At 43.4% G+C, this 16,417-nt stretch overlaps 1 protein-coding gene across 3 annotated transcripts in view; it reads right to left on the reverse strand.

Moving 5' to 3' along the window:
* Nucleotides 1–16,417, reverse strand: part of ARHGAP29 (Rho GTPase activating protein 29) — a 321,071-nt gene that overhangs the window by 159,292 nt on the left and 145,362 nt on the right. For 2 of the 3 annotated variants that reach the window (XM_030206020.1, XM_030206021.1), the window contains exon 4: nt 12,572–12,668. In XM_030206020.1, the coding sequence (XP_030061880.1) occupies nt 12,572–12,668 (97 nt within the window). Of the gene's footprint in view, nt 1–3,883; nt 3,944–12,571; nt 12,669–16,417 lie in introns of those variants that run through there. The other variant, XM_030206023.1, reaches the window with a different exon arrangement.

The following is a 16,417-nucleotide window of genomic DNA, read 5'->3' on the forward strand; positions in this document are numbered from 1 at the left end:
AGAAGGCTTCGGCCTATCTTCGGGCAAGCGCTGGGGTTTAGGATCTCCCAGGCCTTTAACATTTTTTTTTTCCAATTCCTCACCAAATAGGAGAAGGCCTTGAAAGGGCAACTTCACCAACCTTTGCTTAGAGGCCATGTCCGCTGCCCAATGTCGTAGCCAAATAAGACGGCGAGCCGCCACTGCTACTGCCATTTGTTTAGCCGAAGCTCTGACAATATCATAAAGGGCATCAGCCAAAAAGGACAAGGCCGACTCCATCCGCGGAGCCATATCCGAGAAGGGCTCCACTCCATCTCCGGGCTGTTCCACTGCCTGTTGCAACCACACCAGGCAGGCTCTAGCAGCTTATACACTGAAATCTTCTGCTGAATGTGTGGTGGCTGCCAAAAAAGCAAACAGGATGCTGGGAATTATTAGGAAAGGGATGTTAAGATCGAAAATACTATAATGCCTCTGTATCGCTCCTTAGTGCGACCTCACCTTGAGTACTGCGATCACTTTTGTTATTTTGTTATATTTAACTTTTATTTTCTTATCAAAATCCTGTAATCCTTATTACTATGTAAGCCACATTGAACCTGCTTTGAGTGGGAAAGCGCGGGGTACAAATGTAATAATAATAATAATAATAATAACAACTGCATGCAGACGCCCGAACAGCAACACCTGCAATTTTCAGCCTATGGTCTTGTATATCCTTCAGGGAAACTCCTCCTTCCACAAGGAGGATAGTTCTCTTTCTCACCGCAGTGACTAGGGCATCTACTTTAGGCCTTGCAAAGCGAGCCAAATGCTCCTCACTCAGAGGGTATAATTGCCCCATAGCCCTGGAAACTTTCAAAGGTCCCTCGGGGTCAGCCCACTGAGCAGAAATAAGCTCTTGGATGGAGTCATGCAAAGGAAAGGCTCGAGCAGGCTTTTTGGTACTAGCCATCCTAGGATTCACAGAGCAGGCCGTGCCACTGTCAGGCTCTTCAACAGAAAGGACCTGTAGGGCATCTGAAATAAGCGCTGGCAGCTCATCATGGTGGAAAATCCTCACCGCGGAGGGATCATCCAGATCCTGTGGTAATTCTGCACCTGACTCCGGCTCCTCAGACCACGAAGGCCTGCCAGAACTCTCCGAATCCTCACAGCCCGACCACGAGGGGGGGGGGGGAGGGTACACCACAATCTGAAGGGGAATTAGCTCTTCTACGCTTTTCTTTATGCCATGGAAAATAGCCTCAGCGGGCAGTCCCAGGCCAGAATCCACCGGGGGGGGTACAATAGAAGGGGCCTCAGATGACTCTTGAGGGAGAGCTCTTTTCAGCATGTATGCTTTATGCAATGATAACACAAAATCAGGGGAGAAAAACTCGCCCTGGGCACCCAGATCCCGTCCGGGGCTAGCTGCTCCCTGAATAGCCTCAATTCGAGGTCCCCCCCCCCCCCCGCCGGGCTCTCCGTCTCTACGGAGGCCGCGCCATGCGGAGAATTCAAAATGGCGTCCGCTGCCAGCTCTGAGCGGGAAGAATCATCACTCGCCATGCTCGGGCCGGCTCTTACACCTGTACAGCACGATTTACAGAGCCCCGCTGCTGATTTGCGCTTGCCACACCGGGAACAACGCTTTACATTCTCTGCAGCCATCGCCGAAAACGGCGGGAAAATTCAAAATGGCGGTTTCGCGCCAAAAACGCCCCGATCGTGGGCCCACCCCGGAGGAGTTAAAACACTCTTACCTCACCGGACCGAGTATCACAGCTCCGGTCCCATAAAAGAATCAAAGGAAAACCTCTGTTCCATTTTTTTTTTTTTAAACGCTGTGAGGAAAGCAGAGGTAATAAGAACTCCGGAGGCTCAGATGAGTGGGAAAGGCAGGGAAAGGCGAACCAATGTGCCTGCATCCACTGAGTGGGAAAGGACAGGGAAAGGGCTAACCTATGTGCCTTCAAAGTGAAGCTGCTATAGCCTCTAACACCCCAGCTAACAACTGGCGACCCAGGAGCCACCCCCAGGCAGATTTTTGATGGAGCTCGAAGAAGCTGCACCCACCCTGCTTGGGGAGATAGAGAATACTGAAGAGGCAGTGGAGCTGGCTGGCCATGAGGCACTGTGAAAAGTTGAGTGCTCTCTATCTCCCCCTGCTGGTTGATGGACACAACCCATACGTAATGGCTTCATCTGCTTGATGAGAAGGAAGAAACATATATGCACACTTTCACAATACTACAGATCTCAAATGGAGAATTTGTGTATGTCCTCCAGTGCAGACAAGAATATAGTACCTGATCTATACAATTTGGATAGAGAAAAAGTAAAGATTAGAATAAGTTTATTCAAGCATTGCAGGAGGAATAGGGGGCATGGCGGTCTTCTGAACAGTGCAAAAGCAGTACAGAGAAGGGTTGAAAAGGATGTGGCGAAGTGGGTAATATGCATCATGTTTGTTGAGTGTGAGCAACAGGCTCAAACCATTTTGGAAACATATACAAGAGATGACTGAAATACTGCAAATGGATATCCCTGGGATCCAAAATACTATCTCTCATGTGCCTCTGTGCTAAATTCAAACTCAATTATAATGACAGTTATAGGCCAGCTCATAGTGGCAGTTAAATGTTCTAATGCACTTAAGAATACATAAGTCTCCTTGGATAATAAGCAGCTGAATAAGATGTGAAACATGTTATCTTACAGAGAAGCTAACAAGTGAATTGAAGAGGAGGTCAATCTATAGTGCATGGGAAGGGTTTTTGGATACAATGGTTAATGGGGGCAATATATAAAAGGAGGAAGGGATAAGCTAATGGGTCAAGGAGTAAGCCTTTAGTGCTTAAAGGTACAAAATGATGGCATGATGGGGTTCTTGACATGCGCTGCCTTATGGTATAAGCTAAACAGCTAAGAGCTTGAATATGAATGTGGGATCTCTTGATGTGCATTCTGATACAAGTGCTTACTTTCTTTGTTCTCAGTTTTGCTTATGTTGCTTTGCTTAGATTTGGCTTTTCAAAGAACTACACTTCATTTATGTCATGTCTCCAGATTATGTATACTGAGAGAAGAAATGGAGTGTTAATTAATTTTCTATTTCCTTTCATATATATTAAAAAAAACTTACTACTACTACTATTTATTTCTGTAGCGCTACTAGACATACACAGCGCTAAGAGACTAAGTTCTGTCGAGTATAGACTATCTAATCAAGACTGAAAAACAAGACAAATAAGGGATAAGGGAATTACTTACAGACATGGGTACTGAAAAGGTAAATAGGAGTTAAAAGCAGCCTCAGAAAGGTGGGCTTTTAGCCTAGATTTGACTATGACCAGAGATGGAGCTCGACATACTGACTCGGGAAGTCCATTCAAGGAGTACGGTAAAGCAAGATAAAAGGAACGGAGTCTGAAGTTGGTAATGGAGAAGGGTACAGATAAGAGATTTATACGATTAGCGGAGTTCCCAGGAAGGAGTATAGGAAGAGGTAAGAGTGGAGAGGCTGCAGATTGAATGAACTTGTAGGTCAATAAGAGGAGACTGAACTGTATGTGGAAATGGACAGGGAGCCAATGAAGTGACTTCAGGAGAGGGTTAATATGAGCATAAAGACACTAGTGAAATATAAGCCATGCTCAGAAAGGAACAAATTTTGGTGATATTCTAAAGAAAATGACAGGCTTTAGCAGTCTGCTGGATATGTAGAGAAAGAGGGAGAGCGAGCGAGAGGGAGAGAGATCAAAGATGACCCCAAGATTACGAGCTGATGAGTTATTCACACAGAGAATGGGGAAGAGGAGAGAACAGCTCTTGAGTTAAAACCAGAAATACAAGGTAATATTAAGTACAGTATTTGTCTTGCACAAGAGTAATAAGCTTAAACACAGCAGTATTTTACCTGATAATTCTCTTTCCTCTAGTCATGCCAGACCAGTCCAGAAAAATTGGTTATGTCCACCTAACAGCGGAAGGAGACAGAAAAAAAAATAATTCTGTGATTCATCCTCAAAGGGTCTCTCGCAGCCTGGAATTCTCAGTATTTCAATTAACCAAGCAGTGGTGCTCTAGACCATATTGGCAGTCACTGAAATTCGAGACTATCCATCTCGATCAGTCAAAAAGCCATGCAGAAAAGGAGGCAAAAAAACTCCAGTAGCAAACAGGAGTTTCACTGATGCAGGTGGTGTACGAGACTGAATATGCAGAAAACAACGGAAACTAGAATGCATAAAATTCAAAGAAACAGAGAATAAAACGGCACATAACAAAGACAAGACCAATAAAAGAAACAGGTGGGTGTCTGGACTGGTCTGACATGACTAAAGGAAATAAAATTATTAGGTAAGACAATTTTCCCTTCCTTGTCGTCATACCAGACCAGTCTAGACTAATGGGATGTAGCAAAGCAGTGCCCATAAAGAATGAGACAACCAAGGGAGATAAACCAGTCAACCTCAGACCCCCAAAAGTGAAGAGCACACTCAGAGGCTTGGTCCATAAGCATGGTCAGGAAGTGAAGAATATGAAGTAGCACCCTAAGATAATTCAGACAAACTATAGATGCTGAGCAGGAATCACTGTTAGAATCACAGTTTACACCATTCAAGGAAGAATGTGTTTATAAGCAGCTTGAAAATCTGGCTGTGGACAAAGCTATGAGGACGGATGGGATACATCCAAGGATACTGAGGGAGCTCAGAGAAGTCCTGGCAGGACTTCTTAAGGATTTAATTAATAGATCTATAGAGACGGAAAAAGTTCCTCAGGACTGGAGACGAGCTGTGGTCTCTCTTCACAAAAGTGGGGACAGGGAAGAAGTAAGAAACTACAGGCCAGTAAGCCTTGCATCAGTAGTAGGAAAAATAATGGAGTCGCCGCTGAAGGAAAGAATAGTTAACTTTCTAGAAGCCAACAGGTTGCAGGATCTGAGGCAATATGATTTACCAAAGGAAAATCCTGCCAGACGAATCTGATTGACTTCTTTGACTGGGTGACCAAAGAAATGGATAAAGTACATGCGCTAGATGTAATCTACTTGGATTTCAGAAATGTCTTCGATATGGTCCCTCACAGAAGACTCATGAATAAGGGAAAGGGAAATGGACTTGATATACCACCTTTCTGTGGTTTTTTTCAACTACATTCAAAGCGATTTATATAGTATATGCATTCAGGTACTTATTTGTACCTGGGGCAATGGAGGGTTAAGTGACTTGCCCAGAGTCACAAGGAGCTGCAGTGGGAATCGAGCCCAGTTCCCCAGGATCAAGGTCTGCTGCACTAACCACTAGGCTGCTCCTTCACACTGCACTCCTGCACTAACCACTAGGCTACTCCTCAAACTGAAAGGACTAAACTTAGGAATCAGAGTGGTGAACTGGATTGGAAACTGGTTGACTGACAGGCGACAGAGGAGTGGTCTAGTGGTTAGGGTGGTGCACTTTGGTCCTGGGGAACCGAGTTCAATTCCTACTTCAGGCACAGGCAGCTCCTTGTGACTCTGGGCAAGTCACTTAACCCTCCATTGCCCCATGTAAGCCGCATTGAGCCTGCCATGAGTGGGAAAGCGCGGGGTACAAATGTAACAAAAAAAATCTGCTCAGAAGAAAGTAAAGCAAGCAGTGGAGTGCCTCAGGGATCAGTGCTGGGGCCGATTCTGTTTAATATATTTGTGAGAGACATTGCTGGAGGGTTAGAAGGAGAAGTTTGCCTTTTAGAAGATGACACGAAGATAGACAATAGAGTGGATACACTGGAGGGCGTAGAAACCATGAGAAAGGATCTCCAAACATTGGAAGAATGGTCAAGGGTCTGGCAGTTAACATTTAATGATACAAATCCAATTAAGAACAGAGGGATATACCCTATTATAGGAGTACGGTAAGTGATATACTTAAATAAAACAAGTACTCCACTGCTAATTTCTAATTACATTATTTGTTGTTCCACATTTAAATCATCCCACCAATATGAGGCTACCGTGCAACTCACTTACACATGCCATTCACATCTTCAACCACTCTATCCAAGTATAATTATGTGTAATACACCTATTCTGCAGTATACATTGTATGAAATGAATAAAATGGTGTTAATACTTTAACTTATACAAGGAGATATTTCTCGCATATCTTTAGTCCATCATTGTCTCAAATGATCAGCTCCAACCACTGTTATTAATCCAATCAGATTGTGTGATCACGACACCCAACAATCTGATTCAATGTATCCGTCGCTTCAAAGATGTTATAAGGCTTTGCATGTGGCAAAATGATGAATCTCAAAGATAAATATTATATCCAATGGCATCAACCGTCATCAACTTTTTAGCTGTATAGTGGGTCCGTTGCACAGCATGGGAAAGGCTTACATAGGTAGCCGCAACTGAAAGGTCACACTTGTGTCCTAACTTTAATTCCACCTGAATTCCTCTGGTTCCCCTATGCGAGACCGCATTTCGTATATTTCTTCATCAGGAGGAACTATTGTCCATAACAATCTGGGCTCTTTGACTAATGAACGATCCAACTTGTGGGTGGTTCCTTGGATTGTTCTTTAGAAAATAATGTAATTAGAAATTAGTAGTGGAATTCTTTGTTTTATTTAAGTTAACATTTAATGCAAAGAAGTACAGAGTGATGCACTTGGGGTGCAAAAATCCAAAAGAGATACAGTGGTGGAAATAAGTATTTGATCCCTTGCTGATTTTGTAAGTTTGCCCACTGACAAAGACATGAGCAGCCCATAATTGAAGGGTAGGTTATTGGTAACAGTGAGAGATAGCACATCACAAATTAAATCCGGAAAATCACATTGTGGAAAGTATATGAATTTATTTGCATTCTGCAGAGGGAAATAAGTATTTAATCCCTCTGGCAAACAAGACCTAATACTTGGTGGCAAAACCCTTGTTGGCAAGCACAGCGGTCAGACGTCTTCTGTAGTTGATGATGAGGTTTGCACACATGTCAGGAGGAATTTTGGTCCACTCCTCTTTGCAGATCATCTCTAAATCATTAAGAGTTCTGGGCTGTCGCTTGGCAACTCGCAGCTTCAGCTCCCTCCATAAGTTTTCAATGGGATTAAGGTCTGGTGACTGGCTAGGCCACTCCATGACCCTAATGTGCTTCTTCCTGAGCCACTCCTTTGTTGCCTTGGCTGTATGTTTTGGGTCATTGTCGTGCTGGAAGACCCAGCCACGACCCATTTTTAAGGCCCTGGCGGAGGGAAGGAGGTTGTCACTCAGAATTGTACGGTACATGGCCCCATCCATTCTCCCATTGATGCGGTGAAGTAGTCCTGTGCCCTTAGCAGAGAAACACCCCCAAAACATAACATTTCCACCTCCATGCTTGACAGTGGGGACGGTGTTCTTTGGGTCATAGGCAGCATTTCTCTTCCTCCAAACACGGCGAGTTGAGTTCATGCCAAAGAGCTCAATTTTTGTCTCATCTGACCACAGCACCTTCTCCCAATCACTCTCGGCATCATCCAGGTGTTCACTGGCAAACTTCAGACGGGCCGTCACATGTGCCTTCCGGAGCAGGGGGACCTTGCGGGCACTGCAGGATTGCAATCCGTTATGTCGTAATGTGTTACCAATGGTTTTCGTGGTGACAGTGGTCCCAGCTGCCTTGAGATCATTGACAAGTTCCCCCCTTGTAGTTGTAGGCTGATTTCTAACCTTCCTCATGATCAAGGATACCCCACGAGGTGAGATTTTGCGTGGAGCCCCAGATCTTTGTCGATTGACAGTCATTTTGTACTTCTTCCATTTTCTTACTATGGCACCAACAGTTGTCTCCTTCTCGCCCAGCGTCTTACTGATGGTTTTGTAGCCCATTCCAGCCTTGTGCAGGTGTATGATCTTGTCCCTGACATCCTTAGACAGCTCCTTGCTCTTGGCCATTTTGTAGAGGTTAGAGTCTGACTGATTCACTGAGTCTGTGGACAGGTGTCTTTCATACAGGTGACCATTGCCGACAGCTGTCTGTCATGCAGGTAACGAGTTGATTTGGAGCATCTACCTGGTCTGTAGGGGCCAGATCTCTTACTGGTTGGTGGGGGATCAAATACTTATTTCCCTCTGCAGAATGCAAATAAATTCATATACTTTCCACAATGTGATTTTCCGGATTTAATTTGTGATGTGCTATCTCTCACTGTTACCAATAACCTACCCTTCAATTATGGGCTGCTCATGTCTTTGTCAGTGGGCAAACTTACAAAATCAGCAAGGGATCAAATACTTATTTCCACCACTGTATACTAGATAGGAGGGGAGAGATTGGTAAACTCAGCTCAGGAGAGGGACCTTGGGGTGATGGTGTCTGAGGATCTCAAGTTAATGAAACAATGCGACACAGCAGAAGGATGCTTGGGCGCACAGAGATGGGTATAACCAGTAAAATAAAGGACGTACTGATGCCCCTCTACAAGTCATTGAGGAGGCCTCACTTGGAGTATTGCATTCAGTTTTGGGGGCCGTATCTTGCTGAAGATGTAAAAAGGATGGAAGCGGGTCAAAGAAAAGCGATGAAATTGTATGAAGTTTGCATAACAAGACATACAAGGAGAGACTTATTACCTGAACATGTATACCCTGGAGGAAAGAAGAACCAGAGGTGATATGACAGACGTTCAAATATTTGAACGCTATTAATCCGCAAACAAACCTCATTCACAAATGGGAAGATGGTAGAGCTAGAGTACATAAATTGAGGTTGAAGGGAGGCTGACTCAGGAATAATGTCAAGAAATATTTTTTCACTGAAAGGGTGGTGGATACTTGGAATGCCCTCCCGTGGCAGGTGGTGGAAATGAAAACAACAACAGAATTCAACAATGTGTGGGATAAACACACAGGAATCCTGTTTAGAAGGAACTGATCCAAAGAAGCTTAAGAAACTAGGTGGCAACACTGATAATTGGGAAGAAAAGCCAGCGCTAGGCGGACTTCTACTGTCTGTGCCTTGATCATGGCAGGAGAGATATGGATGGGCTGGACAAACTTTTCAAGGGCTTCAACAACTTCAGAAGTTTTAGAACAACAGTGCCAGGCACAAAATAGCATGGACAAATCAAGATCAGCTATAAATATGTTGTATCACCTCAAACTTTTATGTAATGAGTTTATCCACTCGGGCAGACTGGATGGACTGTACAGGTCTTTATATGCCATCATCATCATCTACTATGTTAATAGGCAGCCCAAAAAATAGATCACTGCTACCAAACCACCCATTCAGGAAGGCCTACTGGCTCATTATTGAACGGAACCAGAGAGACACTGCCAAAAAAGAAGGACTGACTCTGGATGACGACATGCTAGTACTCAAGAAGAGTAGTTACTGCTATGACCGAGCTGACCACCATCACCAGCAAAACAAAAGTATCTCTGAACCTAGCTGGAGAATAACTTCCACCCAGGAAAGGAGCAGCAAGAATGCTCTGTAACAGTGTCAGTGGCCAAGGGTCAGGGAGGGTCCTGCCAACCAAGGATCTGAAAATTCCAGCTGCTGAAATATAGAACATGGTAATTAGAGAAGGACTCTGCAGGCAAAAACAGAGATGTTCTGCAATCAGAAAGCCCCTGCCACCAAGATGGAACTACACTGCACAGTCAGACAGAACCTTGCTTCACAGTCAGAGACAGTGCCTCTCAGCAGTCAGATATGAAACTACATTCCTCAGCCAAACATAGGAGAGCACCTGCAGCTGGATATGAAATGAAATGAAGCTGCACCCTGCCAACCGAAGGCAGGCATACTCTACAGCCAGAGATGGGCCTAAGCCAAGGACTAACCAATCATAGGCAGAATTGTGCTTCACATTTAGGAATATAGTTGTAGCTCACAGTCAGGGAGAGAGATGTGCCCTCTTATCTTAGAAACATATGCAGAGATGGGCCTGTGCTCTATATTTAGAGATGGAGATAATTATATAAGATTATATAAGAAGCTGAGCTCTACATGCAGATATGTAGCTATGCCCTATAGTTAGAGATGGGGCTATGGCCCATATCAAGAGATAGAGGTTGACTTGAGTCGAAAAGACTGAACTGCAGACTCAGCTTAGAGACCAAGCTGTGCTGCACTTGCAGAAATGAATCTTGTTGAACATGCCACCCACTCAAATGCTGAGAGGGCGCTGTGCTTGACATGCTGAGAAGGAGCTGCACCTTGAATCTATTCAGGAGCTGTGTTAAACACTCAGCGATGGAGCAGTGCTCTGCAGCTCGAGAAGGTATAGTACTGTACAACCAAAGAAGAGACCACACTGAGCAGACCGAAGAAAGTTCTCCTACTCATATGTATAGCCAGATATGGAGAGGCTCGCCGGGTGACACACAGGCAAGCCCAATATAGGTTAACAAGGAAACCACTGTTGATAAAATAAGGCGCAATGTCCCCCAGACAGAAGGCCATGTCCTGAAGCAAAACAGCACCAGCCAAGTACATAGGAAAGCAGGAACTTGCCCAGCTTGAAAACTGTAGGTTTGCACCGAGGCTACATGAGTTACAGCAGGCTGAAGCATATAGTCTGGCAAGTAAACATAGTGGTGAAGCAAAGCCAGTGCTGTCAAAAGGAGCCTTAAATGCTTTGGCTCCACAGAATAGAAAAGGGGAGGGGTGCATAATCATCACCCTGTACTGCAGGAACGCGGAGCCACATAAAATAGAAAACCATGAGAAGCCAGGCTCAGCCTGGCAGGCATCACCACATCTACATAGATAAGGTCTGAATCACCACATCCAGGCATTTTAAAAGAAATGCCAACTCCCGCATTCGGTGGCCCATTCTTGAAAAAAAAAAAAAAAAAAAGGAAAAAGAGGCAATAAGAGCTTCTCATAGTACCAGGGACACGGAGAACAAACAAGGGGATGCAGCACACGGCATGCATAAGGGAAAAATCCCTCAGTTTTCCTTTTTTGCACCAGTACCCAGAGCTAGATAATAAAGAACAAGCCTGCCCCAGAAGCTGAAGTACATGTGGAGAAATAAGGAAAAATTCTGCTAAGCCAAAGCAAGAGAAAAGCCAGCTCACATACATTAGGAGGGTTGGGGAGAGACAATGCTCACATGCAGCATGGAGGAATTCGGTGAGAAGCGACTGCCATTAGTGATGACGTCAATTAACTATGCTTCAGAACCCTGAAAAAGGTTAACCAATAAAGGCAGACAATCCCATAAAAAACAGAGAACTCAGCAAGCTGACGTGATAAAACTAGTCCTCTGAAGAACCGCTAAAAAACAGTCTGGGCAGGGAGAGGAGAGCTGAAACCCCGAGCCCACAACTCCCAAATTCACAATAGCCACCTCACTCGTACCTTTACTCACAGAAATATGTATACCATACATAATGCCCTTTTAACTTCCCGCTGTCTCCTTCCAATGTTTCAAGGTTTTGTTCCAGTGTTTATATTCCTTAACAACACTTTGATTGTCTCGCATAACTCTTCACAATGTAATCCATAACCAAGTTGTAACAAATTGTATTTCCATCATTCATATCGTATTGTAAGCCACACTGAGCCCGCAAAAAGGTGGGAAAATGTGGGATACAAATGCAATAAATAAATAAATAAATAAATATGCAAACAGCAAGAGGTACCGGCGGTACAACTCACAGTCTGCAGCAGCTCACGCTTGGGGGACAAAAAGAGGCAGCAGCTCACATGCTTCGGGGACAAAAAGAGATTTGAGCAAGTTTCTCCCATTTTGAAATGTTTGCATTGGTTGACAGTAAGATTTTGTGTACAATATAAAATTTTGACTTTGATCCATCAACGTATATATGGTAGGATTCCACAATATTTTGTGGATTCTTTGATCATGTATGAACCACATGAGATCTGCATTCTGTAGAAAAGGAACAATTAGATGTTTAACAGAAACAAGGAATTGTGCTTTTTTGGTAGCTGGGGTGAATTTATGGAATCACCTGCTAGGTTATTTAAGACTTTGTAAAGATTACAACAATCCAAAAAATTGTTGAAAACTTATTTTGTAAAAGTGTTTGATGGATGAAGATTAGTCTTAGCAGCTCTTTCTAGTGGCGCTTAAGATTTATGAGTTTATATGTCTGTTAATGTCTGATGGATGTGTTTTATATTATGAATGCTTTTATTGTAACCTGCTTTGATTTTGAAGCGGGATATAAATCCATGAAATAAATACATACATAGTTGATTGTAAAATTCATCTTGACAAAAAGCATGAAATCTGAAGCCTGAGACTCCCTGAGCAGCACTACAGAGGAGCTGCACATCCGCTTGAAGACAGAATACTGAGCATTCCAGTCTGCACAATACCCTTTTAATGGCAAATCAGAAGAATTTGTTTTCCTTCTCCTTTCGCTGGTAGATGGACATAAAGCCATTCATCTGAACTAGTCTAGTATGACAATGAAGTCTATTTATCAAACACCTAATAATGAATCTGTACTAAATGCAGAATGTACGTATGGCAAAAGTTCTGCTCACAAATACGTTGCTTGATGTTATATAGGATTTATCTTTATTTAGCTAGCTTTTAAATGTTTAGTTTTAGTGAGCTCTTAACAGGTAAAGCGAAAGGTACTTACACGTTTCCAAAAGTGAATGCTAAAGTTTCAATAGAATGAAATATTTCACTGAAGAGTTCCCTCTTGTTTTCTTCATTTACTTCTTTGAAGTTCACAGCTATAGGAAAAAGGAAAACATAAGAACACCTGAATCGATAGCATCCTTTTTTTAATTTTAATTTCATAGAAGAACATAATTGCCATGCTGGACAAGACCAAAGGTCTATCTAGCCCAGTATCTCACTTCCAACAGTGGTCAATCCAGGTCACTACAATCCGGCTGAATCCCAAAGAGTAACAAGATTCCATGCTAACGACCTTGGGGATAAGTAATAGCCTTCTCTGATTCTACCTTAATAGCAATTTATGGACATTTCCTCCAAGAACTTGTCTGAACCTTTAAGCCTAGATATGAAACTGATTTTTTACCACATCCAGAAGAATCGATTCATATTTACCCATTTTCTACTGTACTCAGGATTTTGTAGACCTCTATCTTATCCCCCTTCAGCTATCTCTTCTCCAAGCTAAAGAGCCCTAATCTCTTAATATTTTCCTCATATGAGACAAGTTCCATCCCCTTAATCATTTTGATCACCCTTCTTTGAATCTGTAATAATTTTGCTATATCTTTTTTGAGATGTGGCAACCAGAATTGCAGACAATACTCAAGGTAAGTCATAATAATATTCTTTGGCATATTTTCTATTTCTTTCCTAACAATTCCTACATTTCTGTTTGATTTTTTTTTGGCCACAGCTGCATACTGAGCAGAGAATTTCAATGTCATGTTCATGATAAAACCTAGATCATTTTCTTGGGTGGGGGAACTCCTAAATGTGAAACCTGTATCGGGCAGCTATGAACATCACTCTGCACTTGGTCACATTAGATTTCATCTGTCATTTGGATGCTGTGCGGAAGTGAGTGGTAAAGCAGCAGGGATCTGTAAGAACACTCCTTCACTGGTGTTAAAGTTAAGCCACCTTAAAGCAGGTTGAGCTAACCTGTTGAGTCAGAGGGGTAAGGCTCGGGCAAGGAGGTGGTTAAATGCTTTGAGGCAGTGTAGAACCAAGAGGCCCAGAGGGAAGAGGTCTCTTGGAAGGAGGCCCAAGTGAAAGAATCCTCCCAGGGTGATTTTATTGGATGCAGTACCTGAGGGGAGCCCAGAGAAGAGGAGCAGCCCTCAGCAGACACTGATACCTTGTATTTGCCAGAAGCACAAGCTTCAGTGAGGTAGGACATTTCCTTAGACTCTTAAGAGTGTTGACTAAACCTGTGCAGTTGTGTGTGTGTGTGAGAGAGAGACTACATAAATCTTGGACTGAAGAAGTGACTGCATATTTAACCTGTGGAAGCCATGTTTGGGACAGGCTGCAAGGACCCTGAAGCAAGAGAACAAAGTATTATATACTGAATTGTACATCCTGTCAGGAAAAGGGCTCAAAGGAACTATATTCAAACTCCAAGTGATTGATTAGAATATCCAGCCTGTGGAGAGAACAGACTTGGAAAATCCTTACTTTGAACTTAATAAAGCTATTGTTTTACTTACAACCCTTGTGTGTGGCAGTATTCCTGAGAGTTCTAACCCTATCTATGGAGCCATACTGCCACAGATGACTAGTCTTCCAGTTTCCTAAGGTCCTCCTATATTTTCTTACAGTCTGCATGTGATTTAACAACTTTGAATAGTTTTGTGTCATCTGTAAATTTAATCACCTCATTTATCATTTCCATTTTCCAGATCTTTATTTAATTTATGAAAAAGCACCAGTCCCACAACAGATCCTTGGGGCACTCCATTATTCAACATCCTCCACAGAGTATTGGCCATCCAACCATGCACAGTGGGGATGCTGCAATACTCTTAATGCTATATTAGATTGTTTAAATTCCGCACCACACGACGTGGATGACTCACCCACTTGTGAGAATATGGCCCGCTTGTCCTCATAGAAATTCTAGTTACATCCAAGTCAAACAATGCAATTCATGCTCCATGGGGAATGAGGTGCAAAATAATTTACTGCAAAAGCTTAGAAAATTTTGTGCACTTTTTTAATTCTTCAAAATTATTTGCAATATTTTGTGTAGAATTCACCCACCATAAAGGCCTGGCTCCACTGTGCCCCAAGCCTGACAGCGCCAAGCTTTCTCCCAGCTGAGGCTTGAATGCATCCCCTTTGTCTGATCTAGAGCGAGATCAAGCCTAGCAAAGAGTCCAGTGATCTCACCCTGGGAAGATATCAAGGCTTACAAGAGAAGACCCAGTTTCTACAATCCTTCAGCTTTTTCTCTCCTCCTGCACCATACCAAGAACCCCCCCCCCCCCCCCCCCAGTTCCATCAATCTTCCTTCCCAGGATAGAGACCTATAGCTCTTTCTCACACTACCCCCCCACCCAGAAGCACACAACTCCTAGCTCTTTCTGAAACCCCCCTCCACACCAACAGCATATAATTCAGGAGCTCACTCTCAACCCCCCCTTCCTCACACACACAAATCCCCATTGCTCTTGCTCAGCCCCCTTCCCACCGCTCCCAGTACACCCCACCATAAGTCTGTTTCTAAATCCCCCATATATCTCCCCAGCTTTCTCTCTCATCATCATTACCTGAAAACACTGCACCAGCTTTCTCTTTCCTCTTCTCCTTCCTAAACACAAAGTCCTTTCTCTCCCCTCCACAGAATATCCTCAAGATTGCTCACCTCCACCCCCATCAGAGCCGTCAATGGGGGGGGGGGGGGCCAAGATTATCCAGGCCAGCCTCCAAGGTGGGCCCAGAGCCGGGGTCTGTTTCTCTCCTGCTCCTGTTTGTTGGGACCCGAGTAATTGTATAACACAATAGCCTGGATCCCAGCAGATAGGAGCAGGAGAGTGACAGACCAAGGGTGGGAGAAGGGGTGCAGCGGTTGCCGGGGGGGTGGTGGGAGCAGCAGCGGCTCTGTCTCTCGGCGGACCTGCCCCCAGCCAAGTACCAAAAGCGGAGGAGGAGTGCAGCTGCACTTAGGCCGTATCCCCCTCCTATGTTGCTCTACCTTTGACTGCTGATTTTGAAACCTTCAGGACACCATATAGCCCAATAGGTCAAATTCTGCAGTCAGCGCTGAGCAGCAGAACAGATGACAGCTCGATGTGGAGCCATTCTCCACCTCTAACGTGCTAAATCTGCATAAGAGAGGAGGAGGGAGAGGAGGTGGCAATAGCGCACCACTGCCTCAAGGTCCCTATGCAGAATCCTACATATGGGAATTCTGAGCAGGAGTAAATTCATCCTGCACTCAAAGTGAGCAATTCATTGTTTTGATTTTCAGCTGCCTTCATGCAAACCTAATTAGTAAAAAAAAAAAAAATGTTTTTTCAGAACTGGAACCAATATTATACAAAACCAAACCTTTTTCATTCATGTTATCAAAGCCCTATAAATAAACCTACATCTCACATTAGATTATACTTGTTCCGAACAGTTAACACAATATAACATATTAAGCTGATGCTATTATTTAAGAGACAATTTTTGTGCAAATGTTTAACAGCAATTAATGTCTCAGAATCAAATTTTCAATTCTTAAAAAAAAAGTCACATTCCTCAAAACTTGAATAAACTGAAGAAAAATTAGGCTATACAACTCATGTCAAAATTGACTGGTTTCAGAAAAATGGGTTCCAATATTCAGCTTTAACCATGTACTAAATCCACAGAAAGCTAACGCATGAAATAACTAATAGAAAAATGTACACATCAAGAACTGGAAACAAAACACTAAAATAACTTACATTATTTATAGACAACCTGGCCATTGGTGACTAAAAAAAATACCACATAAACAACTTAAAAAACCACAAGTATCCAGATTCTGCCA

This window comes from Microcaecilia unicolor, chromosome 6 (assembly GCF_901765095.1).
Source record: "Microcaecilia unicolor chromosome 6, aMicUni1.1, whole genome shotgun sequence".
In the NCBI taxonomy this organism is placed as follows: domain Eukaryota; kingdom Metazoa; phylum Chordata; class Amphibia; order Gymnophiona; family Siphonopidae; genus Microcaecilia; species Microcaecilia unicolor.